The sequence below is a fragment of the Pristiophorus japonicus genome, chromosome 3, assembly GCF_044704955.1.
Source record: "Pristiophorus japonicus isolate sPriJap1 chromosome 3, sPriJap1.hap1, whole genome shotgun sequence".
NCBI lineage: Eukaryota > Metazoa > Chordata > Chondrichthyes > Pristiophoridae > Pristiophorus > Pristiophorus japonicus.
The window spans coordinates 95,726,389-95,745,037 of NC_091979.1; the positions used below are offsets into that span (position 1 = coordinate 95,726,389).

The 18,649-nt window shown below is 45.4% G+C and overlaps 1 protein-coding gene across 7 annotated transcripts in view; it reads right to left on the reverse strand.

Annotated features, from left to right (window-relative positions):
- The window catches only part of tanc1b (tetratricopeptide repeat, ankyrin repeat and coiled-coil containing 1b), a 293,922-nt gene that overhangs the window by 104,991 nt on the left and 170,282 nt on the right, over nt 1-18,649 (reverse strand). For all 7 annotated transcript variants that reach the window (XR_011592658.1, XM_070875588.1, XM_070875589.1 and 4 more), the window contains 3 exons: nt 16,736-16,866; nt 15,435-15,624; nt 11,689-11,949 (listed from right to left, as the gene is read on the reverse strand). Coding sequence is in view for 6 of the 7 variants with exons in the window: in XM_070875588.1 (XP_070731689.1) it covers nt 11,689-11,949; nt 15,435-15,624; nt 16,736-16,866 (582 nt within the window). In the remaining variant the exon portion in view is untranslated. The remainder of the gene's footprint in view (nt 1-11,688; nt 11,950-15,434; nt 15,625-16,735; nt 16,867-18,649) is intronic.

The following is an 18,649-nucleotide window of genomic DNA, read 5'->3' on the forward strand; positions in this document are numbered from 1 at the left end:
TAGCTGGAAGATTGTTAAGGCTCTGATTGACAACTAAATTGCCTGCTTGTGCTCATTAAAGAGGCTGCACACCATTTTGGTGGAAAACACTTAATTTAACGACTTCTCCAACAGCGACCGGCTGAATGGGAGTAAATAAGTCCTAGCTGAGGATTTCGAGCACGACTTAAAGCCATGCTCAGCTTTCAATGTTCACTTGTTGATTAAGATCGACTGACTGCACTGCGTTTGAAGAGGACTTTTGAGACGCATCAGGAGATTTTCTGGGATACTGTCAAAACTTCACCAACGCTCAACATTTTTCCGCGAAATTCTCTCAGGGCTTCACCTAAAAAAAGAGTTTATTGAACACCTTTTACAGGAGTCACCTGGAGAAAGGGAGCGTTTGGTCATGAGCATCTTGATAGGAGTCCCTCTTGCTCTGCATGACGATTTGGACATGAGACTTAGAGCAGCATGAGCTGCTGCAGGAGAGAGGAACAGGAGGGCTCTCAGCAGAAGGCCTTAATCACTTGGGTTATGCGAATGTAGGACTACTACTCTCTGAATAACCCAAGACCATTGTATGAGGAGGCTGTGCTTTACCACGAGGTCCATTAGAGATCTGTGACCTCATGGAAGAAAGACTCAGACGTCCCAGAACATCCAGGACTGTATTGCTTGCGGCAATCAAGGTCACAGTAGAACTTGACTTTTAAGCAAATGGAACCTTCCAGGCTATCACAGGTGATACAAGTCACATCATCTGTGCACTTTTGCATAAGAGAGGTATCTCTACATTCTGAAGAATGACTATATATCACTCCCTATTGCCAGAGAACACCAGAGACAGAGAGCACTAGTATTCCACAGGATTGCAAGATTTTCCATGGTCCAGCGAGCCATTGACTGTACACATGTGGCAATGCGAGCCTCTCATTTAAACTGAGATGTTCAGGAACAGGAAGGGACTCGATTTCCTCAATGTATAGCTTGACCACACAGCACATCATGCAAGTGAATTCCTGCTATCCAGGGAGCTGCAGCAATACAATTATAATGAGATAGTCACCATCCAAAAGATCTTTGAACCCCATCGCAATTTGTATGGCAGCTATTAGGTGACAATGGATACCCTCTGATGCCATGGCTCATGACTTTCCTGATAAATCCCCCAGACACCAGCTGAACACTCCATGAGAGTCACTTAGCCACCTGGAATATCCGAGACCACTGTGATCCTTGAGCAGAGGTTTAGATACCTTGACTGGTCAGGAGGTGCCTTGCAGTACTTGGCCAAGAAAGTCGACACATTTGTGGTGATTTGCTCAGGTGACGGAGGGAAGACGACGATGACCATGGGAGCACCAGTGGCTTCCAGGTAGACGGTTTGCACCTGGGAGCGATGCTCGCCACCATCTAATTTTATCAGTGCTTTTGAGAGTCATGCTCCACCATCAGACTTTGGAGCACTGTTGCAACATGATGCACCTTCCACAACTAAGGATCCATCAGGCAGTCCATCATCTGCACTCAATCCTTTCAACCCCTTCCCCATGACGTTCACAACAACAAAAAACTGATCCCACCACTACCCAATTACCATAATCATTGTTTATATACACATCAAAAACAAAATATGTAAACATGACAGAACCAACATCACGTAAAAACGTTTAATGGCTATCTAGAAGTGCTGTTGCGTAATCTAGTACTTCTTAGTAGTCCAACCCCAGTGGCAGCAGCAGGCGAGGTGGATGACTGCTGAGAATCTGAAGAGAGCAGTCCAGATATCCTCCTGGGACATCCCAGAGAGTCGGTGGGCCGTGATGGACATGCCTCAGACTGCACCATCTAAGCATGGGCTTCAGCAGTCCGGGCCGTCCAGTTGGTGGGAAGGGAGCGGCAATGCTGACATCCGGAGTGAGGCCAGTAGGTTCCTGCTCCATGATTCTCATGCTACTACCTTGGGGCCTCTGTTCAGCCCACTCAGTGATCTGGTGGAGGACAGATTTGTGGGCATTGGAGAGATTCTGGAAGCCCCTTTCAACAAAGGAGCCCAGAGCCATCGTGGCAGCTGCCGGAGCTTCCATTGCAGCAGTTTGTCATTCCATGCAAGCTGCAATGACTGCAGTGGAAGCTGCAGCCTCAGTTATCAGATGCTGCATGAATTCAGGCTCCACAGGTTGCTGGCTAGAAGTCATCAGCCTCTCCATGCTGGAGAGGATGGATTCCAGGCTCTATGCCCAGCCATGGATTAAGGTGCAGGTGGGCTCTTCCATCCTCCTACATATGAGCTTTTGGTTTTCAGGCAGACTCTCCATTGCACCAAACATTTGGTTTGTCGCACCAATCAGCCTTCTTCTGAAGCTTGGTCCTGCAAGGCCCTCATCCAACTCCTCTGCAGCAGAACTCACATGCAACCTTGCCCCCCAGAAAGGTGGCACCTGTGGTGTCCCTTCCACCCTGCATGGCTACTGCCCGCTAGGGCCCACTGTGAGGATCGCTCTTCTAAACCAGCCTCTAAGTTGCACGTGGTGCCTGACTCGGAGCTGATGCCTGCGACAGTGGTAGCCATTAACGCAGTGCATTCGTTCTCATTGTCCTCCAGAGAGAGAGGTGGCTGTTGCTCTTCCTGAACCTGCTCCACAGGGCAAGGTGGATCATGCTCCTGGGAGCCTGCAATGATAAAGCTGCAATGGTTAGGGTGCAGCACATGTGGTCACTATAGAAGGATGAGTGTGATGCAACTATATGGAACTTGGGAGTGAGGGACCAGGAAGAGTTGTCCATCTGCAAGGAAGCTGCAGTGGCCACATACGTCTAGGAATCTCCCACCCCCCTTTCGATCACAGTCAGCACTTCCTCCTCAAGGGGAGTGATATGAAAGCGTTCTTCCCCTCCCCTGGTCAGATTCTGCTGTTGCCTGTCATGTGCTATTTTTCCTGGAAGATAAAAAATGGTTGACGGTGTGTAGTGTGTGGCTCATGGTTGAGGAGCTAAGAGATGAGAATACTGCCTGTGAAGGGTGCAATAGTGTTGCGTGTGTGAATGTCAGTGTATAGTTAGATAGTGGATGAAGTGTTTTGAGGTTGTGATGCTGGTGCTGCAGTTATTTACAATTGTCTCTGACATGGGATCTTACCACTCATCAAGTCTTTAAATTTTTTGCAGCACTGGAGCTATGTCCTGGGGCCAAGGCTCCTAGCTGTGACCTGCCAAGCGATCTCATCCCACGAGGCACATCAGCTGTCTCTATGGCTTCCTTCCTGTGGGTAGAAAACATCTCTCTACGTCCTCCAGCAGAACCTCCAGTGCTCCATTGGAGTACCTGGGCGCCCTTTCTCTTGTTCCTTGCGACATCCTTCCACTCCGTCAGCACACTCCACACCTTCAGTGGAAATGGGTAAGTGCAGGCCACATATGCAGCTCCAAGAAAATTGCATCTAACCAGGGCTTGAGTGCTAAACATGCAGTTTTCAGTTTCAGCACCTGCAGGCACATTATCATAACCATCAATTCATCTGAAAAGTGCATGCTAAATCCAGACTTTCAAACAGGCGTTTCGTATTAGCACAGGATCGATTTAATGTCGGTATTCACCTAATGACCAAAATAATGATCCCCATCTTTTCCCATGTATTTACTTGGAATTTAAACGGTGTTTTCTAGCTTCCCAAAATGTCATGCTTTTTCTTCCTGCTCTGCATTCCAATTAAGTTAATGAGTCCCAGGATAATATTTTTACTTTTTGCATACTCACAGAGAATATGCTGAGAATGGAATACAAATTATATGCACTCAACTTTTTACTGCCCTTGACATCAAGGCAGCATTTAACAGTGTGACATCAAGGAGCCCTAGTAAAATTCAAGTCAATGGAAATCATGGGAAAAAAACTCTCCACTGGCTGGAGTCATACCTAGCACAAAGAAAGATGGTTGTGATTATTGCGAGACCAATCATCTCAGCCCCAGGACATCGCTGCAAGCGTTCCTCTGGGCAGTGTCCTGGGCCCAACAATCTTCAGCTGCTTCATCAATGGCCTTCCCTCCACCATAGGGTCAGAGTGGGGATGTTCACTGATGATTGTAGTGTTATAAGAACATAAGAAATAGGAGCAGGCCATTTGGCCCCTTGAGCCTGCTCCGCCATTCAATAAGATCATGGTTGATCTGATCATGGACTCGGCTCCACTTCCCTGCCCGCTCCCCATAACCCTTTACTCCCTTTTTGCTCAAAAATCTATCTCCACCTTAAATATATTCAATGACCCAACCAGCACAGCTCTCTGGGGCAGAGAATTCCATAGATTTACAACCCTTAGAAGAAATTCCTCCTCATCTCAGTTTTAAATGGGCGGCCCCTTATTCTGAGACTATGTCCCCTAGTTTTAGTTTCCCCTATCAGTGGAAATATCCTCTCTGCATCCACCTTGCGGAGCCCCCTCATTATCTTATGTGTTTCGATAAGATCATCTGAACTCCAATGTGTATAGGCCCAATCTACTCAACCCATCTTCATAAGTCAAGTCCCTTATCTCCGGAATCAACCTAATGAACCTTCTCTGTACAGCCTCCAATGCAAGTATATCCTTCCTTAAATACAGAGACCAAAACTGTACAGTACTCAACGTCTGGCCTTACCAATACCCTGTACAGTTGTAGCAGGACTTCTCTGTTTTTATACTCTATCCCCCTTGCAATAAAGGCCAACATTCCATTTGTCTTCCTGATTATGTGCTGTACCTGCATACTAACTTTTTGTGTTTCATGCACAAGGACCCCAGGTCCCTCTGTACTGCAACACTTTGTAATTTTTCTTCATTTAAATTATAATTTGCTTTTCTATTTTTTCTGCCAAATGTGAATAAGGCCTATGTACCATCTACAGGATGCACTGTAGCAACTCACCAAAGTGCTGAATCTGATCCAACCAATCCACAAGAATTTCACTTATTTTCTTGCATCATCAACAATAGCCCATCTGCTGCTCCAGTGTGTGGGGGGAAAAAAACTTCAAATTTGGTGACTTCAGGTCCCTAAAATCAAATCTCTGAGGACATTCGGATAGTAGTCCAAGTAATACACTTACATAATATTGGCTCATCATATAATTTCAGTAGCTTGCCGCACATCAGTTCAAGAGGAAAGAAAAAACTACATTATTACGGAGATCCTAGTTCTCAGAAACCTTGCACCCTTAACTAACTGAACCAGTTGAGGTCCAACTGAAGAAATACAAGCCAGAGGGCTCCGAGACCTAGGAGCTGAGGAATTATGGTCTGTCATGTAGAATGGTTAATTTAATACCCCAAAACTAGCCCCATAGCATCCGAACTATGTGACAGAATGACCACAGGTTGAGAGAAGTAAAACAACACATCATAGGCATAGAGTGAGATTTTGATCTGCCAGCTGTAGACCAAAGCGATAGTGAGCTGAGTAGTCCTGGTTTATGCTATAACGGAGAATAAAGAACAGTTAGGCGATCAGTCCATTTGCAAATATTGTAGATTAAGGCGATGAATATAGGAGTCATTTTTTTTCTGCCATAAACCATTATGGACTGATTAAAGGAACGCATTTGAATTTTTTTTTAAGCGTAGAATAGCAAAAGTGAACTTGCCAATCATGCAAGAAAAATAACATTCAAATTCATAGAAAAGCCTCACATGCATCACCTGCAGGAGATCACATCACTCACGACTACAGGCATGACCCTTTACTTGGATATCAACCCATTAATTTGCATGCAGAACAAATTGGAAGTGCAACAAATAAAGACCAACCAGTAATATCACAATAAATTAAAATAATGGCAGCTAGACAAGAAAAAAAACAATTTTCCTATTTTTTGTTTTGTTAAATGCAACTTCTTGCCAACAACCATCAGGGCAGTAGCCACAATATATTTGCCACACATTCTGCAGTCTAATTTTTAATGGCAATAATTAATTTTCATAAACCAGAATAACATTGAAAACACTTAACTGACACTTTGGTGAAAAGTATGTAGCAAGTAAAATGTTTCACTTAATAATCAATACAAGTTTATTTCAAATATTAGTAAAATTGTAATAAACTGAGGGTTCCATGAATGTTGGAATGAAGATGCTGCAACTCTGAGCAGCATGTAAATAAGCCTACTGATAGTGAAATAAGCACTGGAGAAAAGCCCAGCTGCTATGAGCAGTTTGTAACCTTGAAGCTGATTTCTAATATAAAGAATTTAAGTGAAATAAATCAATAAGCCACCCTTTAAGAGAACCGATTTTAGTAACAGTACAGCCAACTTTAACATGGCATTCACAAAATAAATCATTTGCTTTTATGCATTCGAACACCACACAGAAAGGAAGGGAATCTCCGCTCCGCTCTTCCATTCCGCCCAACAGTTCAGTTTTCTGTAATACTTTACCAAAAGAAAAAATGATAATTCACCAAAGATCAAAACTCAAGCAATGCACTTATAGTCATCAATACATCTTGAAATGATGTAGTTAGAAGTATTGATTAAACAGTGCCTCCTAATCACCATTTGAAAGTTCGGCATATGCTTTTTCTCATCTGCAGACTCCAATTACGCTATACCCTCACCAGAATCCCATCCACCCCTCTGTAAACTTCAGTTCATCTAAAACCTGCTGCCTACATCCTATTCCAAACCAGGATCCACTCTAAATGCCACAAATGTAAAATTCTTTTGGGGTAATTTTGACTTTGGATGCAGTATCGGTGCAGTCACCCATGAAACACCTCTGCTGATATTCATTTTGGAGAGTTTTTTTTAAATGGATGGCTGAGCCGATATCATGCATTTTACACTATTGTCCAATGCCAAAATGACACCCTATAGGCTGCATGCTCGGTCTTCTGCCACCTGTTAACACACCAGAGGGGCGCCAATGGCGGCGGGAATAGTTTCTGGGCGGGCGTCCAACTTGCAGCACTGGGAAATTAGTTCTGGTTTTGTGGGGGCACTTAGCAGCACCACCCGGGAGTGTCGAGCCAGTGTGAAGCGCCACCGGTTTCGACTGCGCTTCAATTTTAAATTGACGCTGAGCCTCTAGCGCACCGTAGGGCGCTCTCGTGGAACTGCCTGGAAAACCAGGTGGTCAGAGTTGTCCGGCGGCGGTGAGTGAAGCAAGTAATGAATGAGGCAAGTGTGATTGTTTTGTTAATTTTTATATTTGCAATTTATCCTCATATGGAGTGGTCAAGGTATTGGGAATGTTTTTTGTGTGCTTTGTGCCGATTTGTTTCTTCAAGCAAGACTGGCACTTTAGCTCGGGATTTTCAGCTGGTCAGCCAGCCTAGCGCCCACTCCGCACTCAGGACCCAGCTGATGAATTTTGAGGCCGAGGATGCAAACCATTTCCTGGCGCAAACTTTACCACCCGCCACCATTTAGCCCCGAAATGACCAGAACCGAAAATGTGTGTGTGTTGTGTTTAAAGCCCTCCATGTTTTTGCCTCTTTCCATCTCTGCAACTTCATCCAGCCCAATAACACCCGCCCACGCTCCCCCCACCCTCAACTCTATGTTCCTCCAATTCTGGTCTCGTGTATCCCCCGCTCAGCTCCTTTCACCCACCATCGGCAAATATATCAGCTGCCTAGGAACCACACTACGGAATTCCTTCTATAAAATCCTCCACCTCTTCTTTATATGCCTCTCCTTCAAGACTCACCATAGAAACCCATTTCTTTGTCCCAAGTTTTTGGACATCTCTAATCCTCCTTGGCTCAGTGACAGTTTCCTTATGCCTCTGTGAAGCAACTTGTGACATTTCTCAACAGTAATGGTGCTATATAAATGCTGTTGTTGCTGCTGAGTTCAGTCCCATAACCTCCACCAACTACAGGACAAGGGCAGCAGATGCATTGGGACACCTTCACCTTTAAGATCACCTCCCGCCCCCCCAAAAGTCTCACAACCTTCTGACATGAACAGAGATCACTATTTTTTCATCATCGTTGGGTCAGAATTTTGGAACTGCCTACCTATTAGAATTGTGGGAGCACTTTGACTACACGGACTATAGCTATTCAAACAAAAAAGCTCACCACAACCACCTCATGGCAACCAGGAATGGGCAATAAATACCAGCCTTGGCAGTGATGCTCACAGCCATATAATGAACATGGAGACTAGGACACTAGGAGAAAACGCTCTTTGTAGCTAACAGCATGTGGCGCTGCACGTGTGCAATGGCCATGTTGCAGGTGAACGTCACGTGGTCGGTGTGTTGTGAACGAGCAGCGGCTGACGAGGTCATGTGGCCCAGGTGGAACGAGGCATTGGTGGCGCGAAGCAGCGAATAGTGAAGGTCCAGTGGGAGAGAAGCGCGTGGCAGAAAAAAAAAGGAAACCGGGCAGCACAGGTCCCGCAAAGACAGTAGAAAGAATCAAGGCAATGTAGGGGAGAGGGGAGCTCGGCAGCAAGAAGCAATGTAAAAGAAAGGAGCACAGGGGCAGGGGAGCATAGGAAAAGAAGGAAGCAGAATATATAGTGTAATAAACAGCCAGGCGGAGGGGAAGGGAGAGACATACAGACGGAGGGGAAGGGAGAGACATACAGACGGAGGGGAAGGGAGAGACATACAGACGGAGGGGAAGGGAGACACATACAGACAGACAGAGGGGGAGGGAGAAATACAGAGAGGGGGAGAGAGAAATACAGACAGACAGAACCATAGACAATAGGTGTAGGAGTAGGCCATTCGGCCCTTCGAGCCTGCACCACCATTCAATATCATGGCTGATCATGCAATTTCAGTACCCCATTCCTGCTTTCTCTCCATACCCTTTGATCCCTTTAGCTGTACGGGCCACATCTAACTCCTTTTTGAATATATCTAACGAACTGGCCTCAACATCTTTCTGTGGTAGAGAATTCCACATGTTCACAACTCTGAGTGAAGAAGTTTCTCCTCATCGCAGTCCTAAATGGCTTACCCCTTATCCTTGGACTGTGACCCTTGGTTCTGGACTTTCCCAACAATGGGAACATTCTTCCTGCATCTAACCTGTCCAATCCTGTCAGAATTTTATAAGTTTCTATGAGATCCCCGCTCATTCTTCTAAATTCCAGTGAATAAAAGCCTAGTTGATCCAGTCTTTCTTCATATGTCAGTCCTGCCATCCCGGGAATCAGTCTGGTGAACCTTCGCTGCACTCCCTCAATAGCAAGAATGTCCTTCCTCAGATTAGGGGACGAAAACTGTACACAATATTCCAGGTGTGGCCTCACCAAGGCCCTGTACAACTGTAGTAAGACCTCCCCCTGCTCCTATACTCAAATCCTCTCGCTATGCCATTTGCCTTCTTCACCGCCTGCTGTACCTGCATGCCAACTTTCAATGATTAATGTACCATGACACCCAGGTCTCGTTGCACCTCTCCTTTTCCTAATCTATCACCATTCAGATAATATTCTGCCTCCCTGTTTTTGCCACCAAAAGTGGATAACCTCACATTTATCTAAATTATACTGCACCTGCCATGCATTTACCCACTCACCCAACCTGTCCAAGTCACCCTGCAGCCTCTTAGCATCCTCCTCAAAGCTCACACTACCGCACAGCTTAGTGTCATCTACAAACTTGGAGATGGGGAGGGAGACATATAGACAGAGAGATGGGGGGGTGGGGGCGGGGGGAGCGAAGGATACAGGCAGACAGAGGGGGTAGGAGGGAGGGAGGGAGGGAGGGGGGAAGGAGGGAGATAGACAGACAGACGAGATGTGGACGGAGAGAGACGGGCGGAGTGGGAGGGGATGGAGACACCACACACACACACACACACACACACACACACACACACACACAGACGACAGGGGGGAGACACGCAAGGCGCAGAGCGACCCCCAAAAATCTACTCATTGTCATGGGCTTGTGAGTATTATTATATAGTCTGTAATTTTGTCTTCTCTAATAACTAATTGACTATGTAAAATTGTGTAAGATAATTGTTGAAGTACAAGATGAATAAAAAAAGATTTGATTAACAAACCAGCATTACTCAGGCCCAGCAGAATGTACTCACTTCCCTTTATGGAGAGATTTTTTTTTAAGTGACCGACTCGAGGGTAAAACACATTAATACGATTACTTTGATATTAAAACTAAATTCATTACATTGTTGAAATTGAGAGTAGTAGGAAAAATTATAAGCTTAAAAATATTGTTTCCAGTCAGGCAAACATCATAGCTGGCTTTCTTCAAGAGTAATTGCAAAGCCCAGAAGAAGAAAAACATAATTTATATTTCAAACTAAACAATGACACTCTGCATGAAAAAGTTTAAAAACTTATACACCTCTAGAACTATTTACATTTAATACCAAGGGCTCGTTTGGAGATTGAGGCAAAGTGGAAGAACTGTATTCAACTCTAAATCGACAATTTATTTCTGTGGCCATGTCACTGAAAACAAAATGCCAAGTGCGCCATTCTGAGCCATTGAATTAACAAATAGCAATCAGATAAAAGAATTACTGAATATATCTCGAGAACAATCATATTAGCTCAAACTCAACCACTACAAGTTGTGTAATTTTATTGCGTAATGGAAATCATATGATCATTCTTAGCATTTCAGTTTAAACAATGGCATTTTTGATTGCAGCAAAGCATGGGAATAATGTAAATGAAATCTCTCATGTATTCAGTATTCTGTGGTCACTTCTGCTCATTGGTCCCAGGTAACTACATAATCATTTTTCTGGTAACCATTGCTAATTGGTTTTCAGAGCAGAGATTGATCCATAGAAACAATGACTGAATCATAAAACGGTGACAGTTTCAACTGATTTTTCTTTGTAAAACAATGACTTCAAAAATGTGCTGCTAAGTCATAAATATCAAATATATAAATTGGAAGAGGGCGGCTCAAAGTTTATTTTTCGATATCTACCTATATAAATAGGAGTTTGGATAGTCACAACCTAGTACCTAAATGATACAAGTCAAAGCACAAAATTACAAACAATTGGATATAAACTGGCAATATTTCTTGAGACTATAAGGGTGGATCATGGGAACTGGAAAAAAAAAAATCACAGGTGCAACAGAGGTGTACGTCAAAATTTGGGTTTAATGCACATTATGGGAGTAAACTGAGCTTTAAAGTATTCTCTTTCACAGCACTGATGTCCTCATCTCAATCAGCACAATGCAGGTTTTTAAAAAAAATGCAGTTTAGACCACAAACACATCACTTCCTGTCCAAGTACTTTGCAAAGGAAAAAAAGTCAACCATTGCAAAAAAAGTCGATAATATAGTCAGATAAATAAGGATGTTGAAGCTAAATGTATTTCTACTCAAGAAATGAAATGACTTTCTGTGCTTAAATTGGGAAATTAAGGGATGTCACGACTGGTTAATGATATTTCTCCTCATTAAACATCCACAATCATAATCAAGCACTTATGCTAGATGCAGAGTAAAGATCTCTTTACGCGATCTTAACTTCAGATTGCAATTACTAGAGAAACCAACTCCACAACACAAAACTACTGATAGTTGAGCACAAGTTAGCGAGCTCATATTAGTGGCCTCTGTGGGAGAGATATATTTACAATAATGCAGTTTAGGCTCCTGTTATGCAGCCTTTATTTTCTATTCCTCTTGGATTCTATTTCAATTATATTTTCACTACTTTATCCTAGAGTTTTACTCCTATTTATGAACATAAATAAACATACCTGCAACTGAATTGGGTCGTGGCATCAGGTACGGTGTCACAGACTGGTGCATATAAGCAGCAGAACCATCAAAAGTGGCTTCAACTTTGGACAGACTAGTGGCAGAGCCACGTGGCTCTTCCTCTGCTACAGGCAGGCAACCCTCAAGTCTTAAATTATTAGTGATACCACGTTGCAGACAGTCCTTCATGCTGCCATCTTTGCTCCATTCTAGACTTGAACCACTTTTTTCTTCATTTTCAGATGAGCTGGTTACTGTAGCTGAAAATACATGGAGGCCAAGTTAACTTTACTCTGCATATGAAGATAAAGTATTGTCAAATGTTGCTGTAGAGAATCTGAAACTAGCTTCACATTGGATTGTATACAACCTTGAGGTTAGCCTCTTGACCAGCACACCAAATGCTGCAGAATCAAGATTATGGCAATATCAACACTTGGTTAATTTGACCGTCCCATAATACTTGAGGAACAGTACTTCTCTGCACAGCACAGAAGACAACTGAAAGTGAAGAAATAGTCATGCCAATATCCATAGCGGCAAAAGTGCACGAGGGCTTTTTACAGAATTCTATAACTGAACATCGAACAAAGAGATCACAGGGAGCAGTCAGCATGATTTTGGAAGTAATCGGTCATGAGTTACAAATGGATTGAAATTCTTTGAAGACATAACCAAGTCAGTGCACAAAAGGTAATCCAGTAGATGTAGTTTAGTTTTCAAAAGGCATTTGACAAAGTTCCACGTGAGAAGCTAAGCGAGAATGAAGCTCATGAAATAGATTAAAAATTCTCTAGATGGATTGAGAAATGATTCGACAACACAAGACAGAGGGTGGAAATAAATGAAAAATGTTCTACTTGGGAAAGTTAAATAGTATTCTGCAGGGACATATTCTGGGAATCCTGTTCACAGTATGTGTGTGAGATATAGAACACGATGTCTAGTATTAAATTTGCTCATAACAATCTATGTAAACAGGTAAAAGGGGGGGGGGGGGGGGGCTTGGAAGAACGTGATCTGTCTTCTCTAAATTCCCTTTCTCCCAATTCCTTCCCCCGTGACTCTCTTCCCCCCCCCTCCCCATCTGAATCTCTCTCTCTCTTCCCCACACCCACTCTTCCCCCCCCCCCCGCCCCCATCTGTCTCTCTCTTCTCCCCTCCCATCCCATCCCCCGTCTCTGTGCCTGTGCCTCTCTCCCCATCTGTGTGTTTTTCTCTCCCCCACCCCCCCCCCCCGACTCTGTCTCTCTCCCTCCCACCCCCCGCCCTCCGTCTGTCTGTCTCTCTCTCTTCCCCGCGCCCCTCCCATCCCCCACGTATCTGTCTCCCTCTTCCTCCCTCCCCCCCCGCCATCTCCGTCTCTCTCCCCCACCCCTCCCCCTCCCCCCCCCACAGAAGGCAGCGAAAATGTTCGTATAATCACAGCGATATTCTAGGCCTGAAGATAACCCAAAAGCTAGACAGACGTGGCACAGCTCCATGCGGCAGCTCCAGCTCCCAATACAGGGCTGACTTCCGGTGTCGTATTCAAGGAGTCTGCGCATGCGCGGGAGGACGGAGGCAGAGTCCAGGGCGCGCAAGTGCAGAAGGGCACTGAAAGAACTAGTGCAAATACTCACACTGTAATTTTAATTGAATTCTGCTGATTTTCAGATAAGAAAGTGCATGTTCGATCATACAGCTTTAACATTACCAAATTCCAGGAATGGTAATATCAAATATTGTGGAAATTATTTTATTTTACAATAATCCTCCAATCTCTGGAATGAACTTTTATAGTTTTAATATACAACCAATTAGTTGTTAAAACACAAAGGTAACTGTTATTAGTTGAGATTTATACTGAAATTAACTTCTGAAAGGGTAATGGCAAACAAGTGTGTGCTCTCAGCAATACTGGGCCCAAGTTTCCGCAGGAGTTGTTTCTATTATTTTGGAGCAACTAGGTTTTTTTTTTTTTTTTTTTTTTTTTTTTTTTTTTTTTTTTTTTTTTTTGAGTGTCTTAAAAATCCCCATTTAGTTTGCTCCAGTTTAAGTGAGTTAGTTCAGTTTCTTTTTAGTTCAGTTTTTTTTCCAAAAGGGAGCGTTACCAGCCACTTATGCCTGTTTTGGCCATTTCAGCAAGTTTAGCCAGCGAAAAGTTAGGCCAGCGAATGTGTCCACTTTTGTACGCTCAGAAAAACCTTGCGGAGACACAAGAAATCAGCGCAGGTAGTCAGAGAAAGGGGGTTGGGGGGGGGAAGTTAGAAGATTTTCCAAAGCAGTAAACACCTTCACAACATTAAATAAGCATAAGTACATTTAAAGCACTAAAAGTACAAAAATAAGCATTCAATAATAAAAAATACAAGGAAGCTGAGAGGACCTGCACCTAGCACCAAGACTTAGAGCACTAAACAAAGCACAAAAAGTAATAAGCAATTAATTAACAAATACAAAATAGAAGGAACTCTGCACCTAAAGCACCAAGACCAAAGTAATAAGCAATCAATCAATAACAAAGAAAAAATAGAAGTCCTACTTTATGTGAAAGGAAGGCAGTGGGCCGCCAATGAGGGAGCCCATTCGGCCAGGGCTACGGGCGGTAAGACGCACACTAGTGGGGGGGGGGGGGGGTGGGGGAGGAAGAAGGAGGGGGGCCTACTCACCCGACAGCCAGGGGAGGTGCGACAGAGGCCATTATAACATCATTCAGTTGTTTATTTGAATGCGTGTATCGTGATAGTTGCAGGAAAATTTCACAATGCAACTGGGAAATTTAAATTGATTGGCGGCCCGTTGCCTTCCCTTCACAAAGGTAGGACTTCTATTTTTTATTTGTTATTGATTGATTGCTTATTACTTTGGTCTTGGTGCGTTAGGTGCAGGGTTCTTTCTATTTTTTAATTTGTTAATTAATTGTTTATTACTTTTTGTGCCTTGTTTAGTGCTTTGTAAATCTTGGTGCTAGGTGCAGGTCTTCTTGGCGCTAGGTGCAGGTCTTCTTGGCTTCCTTGTATTTTTGTGTTTTATCTTCAATTACTCCCTCTCTGATTTTCCATTACGCTGCCCTGATCACTCCCTTGCTGCTTGATTGTCTATCCCACTGCCTGGAGTCACTTCTTACCTAGTTCCCTCTCTAGGGAGCCCATTCGGCCAGGGCTAGGGGTGGCGTGCTTCGGGCCCCTCCCACACAGCCTGCAGAGATTCAGGGGCGAGGAGCTACTGCACATGTGCACACACTCTAACGTGCATGTGCAGAGGTCCCGGCACTGTTTTCAGCACCGGGACCTGGCTCCGCCCCCCACTGGATGTGGTGCGCTACGCTGAGCCCGAAGATGTCCTGAGGAGCGGGGAGAATTCCTCAGTAAGTTTTAGGTGCACTTTTTGTTCCAGAAAGTCGGTGCACCTCCGTTCTAAGCATCGGGCCAAACTTGGGCCCATTGTTTCCAACATGCCCACCTTTGCACATTTGCTGACAGTTTTGGCGGTAAGAATTTATGAATAAATGTTTGCCCACATCATTAGAAACTAAGAGAAACTAACTGAATGAAGAAAAGCAAGATCTTAGTTGTTCTCATCACATCAAATGCGGTACAGAATCAACATATTTTAATCATTTACAATTATTTTGATTAAAATAGTTATTGTTTTAGCACATTTAGTTTACAGCATTCAAACAAAAGTGATTTAAACAGCAATTCTTATGAAATGGATTTTAAGCAGCATTATTGATGTGTATTCAAGTACCGAAATCTCTTACCTATAATGCCACTGTCCTTGCTTTCCAGTGTGGAGCTTAAGCTGGTAATAGTTCCACAGGGACTGGGTTTTTTTTGCGGTGGCTTGCTGATGCAGCTATTCAGGGTTGAGCACGGGCTGTCAGTGCCTGGAGAAGCAGTACTGCTCGTTAGTGTCGAACATGGACTTATTCCCTGAACAGCAGTTGAACACTGAAAGACATAAAAAACAATTAGCTCCACAAATAAAATATTTCCAGAATATGACTATTCAATCCGACCTAGCATTGCACAGGTGAAATCAAGTTCACGTCAAGCACTTTTCATGTCAAGGAGGGCCACGGGGTGGGGGGACCGTCGAGAAAAGGGGCGGAGTGGCAGGAAAAAGAAAAGGGACGGGGGGGGGGGGGGGGAAGGGGGCAAGGGAACGGTAGCATACTGGTTATGTTACTGGACTAGAATACCAGTAGTCCTGGACTAATGATCCGCAGACACAAGTTCAAATCCCACCAAGGTAGCTGTGGAATTTAAATTTAATTAAAATAAATCTGGAATAAAAAGCTAGTACCAATAATGGTGACTATGATACGACCGGATTGTTGTAAAAACCCATCTGGTTCACTAATGTCCTTTAAGGAAGGAAATCTGCCGTCCCTACCTGACTCCAGACCCACAGCAATATGGTTGCCTCTTAACTGCCCTTCTGAAATGGCCTAAGCAAGCCACTTCAGTTGTATTCAAGGTAGTTCACCACCAACTTCTCGGGGGCAATTAGGGATGAGCAATAAATGCTGACATTGCCGATGACGGCCACATCCCATGAATGAATTTTTTTAAACTGGAAAGGCGGAGGGGGAACAAAGACAGGGGGTGGTGGGGCGGGAGACTGCGGACAAGGACGAGGAAGGGGGACAGACCGGGGGGGAGAAAGAAAAAGAACAGAGAAGAAAGAGAAGAGAGATAGAGAAGGAATTGTGGAGCGAGGGGACGTTAAACGGGAGAGAGAATTAACACCTGCAACAAATTGTCAATAGCGATTAATTTGTCATAAACAGTGATTTAGCGACAGAGTGAAATTTCAAAGTGTTACCAAATAAGCATGGAACAAACATCCATTTATCAAGTAATATCTGGTATATCACATTTCCATAAAAAAAACTTACAATGCGATTTTTTTTTGAACAGTACTTTTTAAATCAGTAACATTTCATAAGCTGCTAAAATCTAGATATTGCAGCTAAATAGTATCAAAATGCCAAATTCTATACCAAATAACATCCTCCCCATTCATAAAAAATTTGATTTTTCCTGATGGCATTCATACCATTTTTTCATTCTTCTCGTCCATAGGTAAACGAGCAGAACTTGGAATCCCTTCTCCCAGTAGAAACCCCAATCTCGTCAGCAGTTCCTGAGCAGCAGGGGAAGAGCTTCGTTCATTACTCTTCTGTGGTTCTGGTAGACAAATAACTGTGGTTATTCAACTTACAACTGAAACTCTGCCTACTTGTCTCAGTTGAAGGTCTCTAATTACATAGCAGGCCGATTACAGAATTCTGGTCTAGGGTTACTCAAATTATCTATTCATCTTACTTCATAATGCTGGCTTACTACAAATTCATGATGCACATTAGTTGTGCCGTACACATTATGTCATTCATGAACAAAAAGTTAAATACAGGTTCAACCTCCCTTATCCGGAACCCTCGGGACCTGGTCTGTTCTGGATAAGGGATTTTTCTGGACGATGGGTGTTTATGTTAAATTGGATGGTGCAGGTACTGAGCAAGGGGATATCAGAGCTAGCTGATCTGGGACTGGGAATGGCCACTATGCTCCACCCTTTGTCTATGATTGGTCCCTTTGGAAGACCCTGATGTTTCACAGGAATGTGTAACTGGAACTGCCCATCCCATTGACTGCAAATTGTAACTCGATCCACTTTGACTTCCTGAAGTGACAGAGGACAGAGGACAGAGCTCCCCAGAAGACAGCAAGGGCTAGCCAAGGTGCCTTATCCCAGCGCAACACATCCTTCCCCCACACCCCGTCACCGCAATATAGATGGGGCAGGCATTGTGTACGATTTTTTTAAAAACAGGTTTATTGGATAGGAGGTGAACAGTGTCATTACTTCTGGATATCATCCACTCCAACGATGTCCCTCTCTCCCCTCGGATACCACCCCCCTCCCCACAAATGTCTCTCCCCCACCAGTCACTCTCTTCCCCCCCCCCCCCGCCTGGGGGGGGGGGGGGGGGGGAGAAAGCGTGTGTGGGGCGGGGGGAAAGGGAGGAGGAGAGAGAGTCGGGGGGGAGGAGGAGAGAGAGTCGGGGGGAGGAGGAGAGAGAGTCGGGGGGGAGGAGGAGAGAGAGTCGGGGGGGAGGAGAGAGAGAGTCGGGGGGAGGAGGAGAGAGAGTCGGGGGGGGAGGAGGAGGAGGGGGGGGGGAGAGAGAGTCGGGGGGGAGGAGGAGAGAGAGTCGGGGGGGGAGGAGGAGAGAGAGTCGGGGGGGGGAGGGAGGAGAGAGAGTCGGGGAGGAGGAGGAGAGAGAGAGTCGGGGGGGAGGAGGAGAGAGAGTCGGGGGGGAGGAGGAGAGAGAGTCGGGGGGGGAGGAGAGGAGAGAGTCGGGGGGGAGGAGGAGGAGAGAGGAGAGAGTCGGGGGGGGGAGGAGGAGAGAGAGTCGGGGGGGGAGGAGGAGAGAGAGTCGGGGGGGAGGAGGAGAGAGAGTCGGGGGGGGAGGAGAGAGAGTCGGGGGGGGAGGAGGAGAGAGAGTCGGGGGGGAGGAGGAGAGAGAGTCGGGGGGGGAGGAGGAGAGAGAGTCGGGGGGGAGGAGGAGAGAGAGTCGGGGGGGAGGAGGAGAGAGTCGGGGGGGGAGGAGGAGAGAGAGTCGGGGGGGAGGAGGAGAGAGAGTCGGGGGGGGAGGAGGAGAGAGAGTCGGGGGGAGGAGGAGAGAGAGTCGGGGGGGAGGAGGAGAGAGAGTCGGGGGGAGGAGGAGAGAGAGTCGGGGGGGGAGGAGAGAGAGTCGGGGGGGGAGGAGGAGAGAGAGTCGGGGGGGGAGGAGGAGGAGAGAGAGTCGGGGGGAGGAGGAGAGAGAGTCGGGGGGGGAGGAGGAGAGAGAGTCGGGGGGGGGGAGGAGGAGAGAGAGTCGGGGGGGGGAGGAGGAGAGAGAGTCGGGGGGGGGAGGAGGAGGAGAGAGTCGGGGGGGGAGGAGGAGAGAGAGTCGGGAGAGGGGGGGAG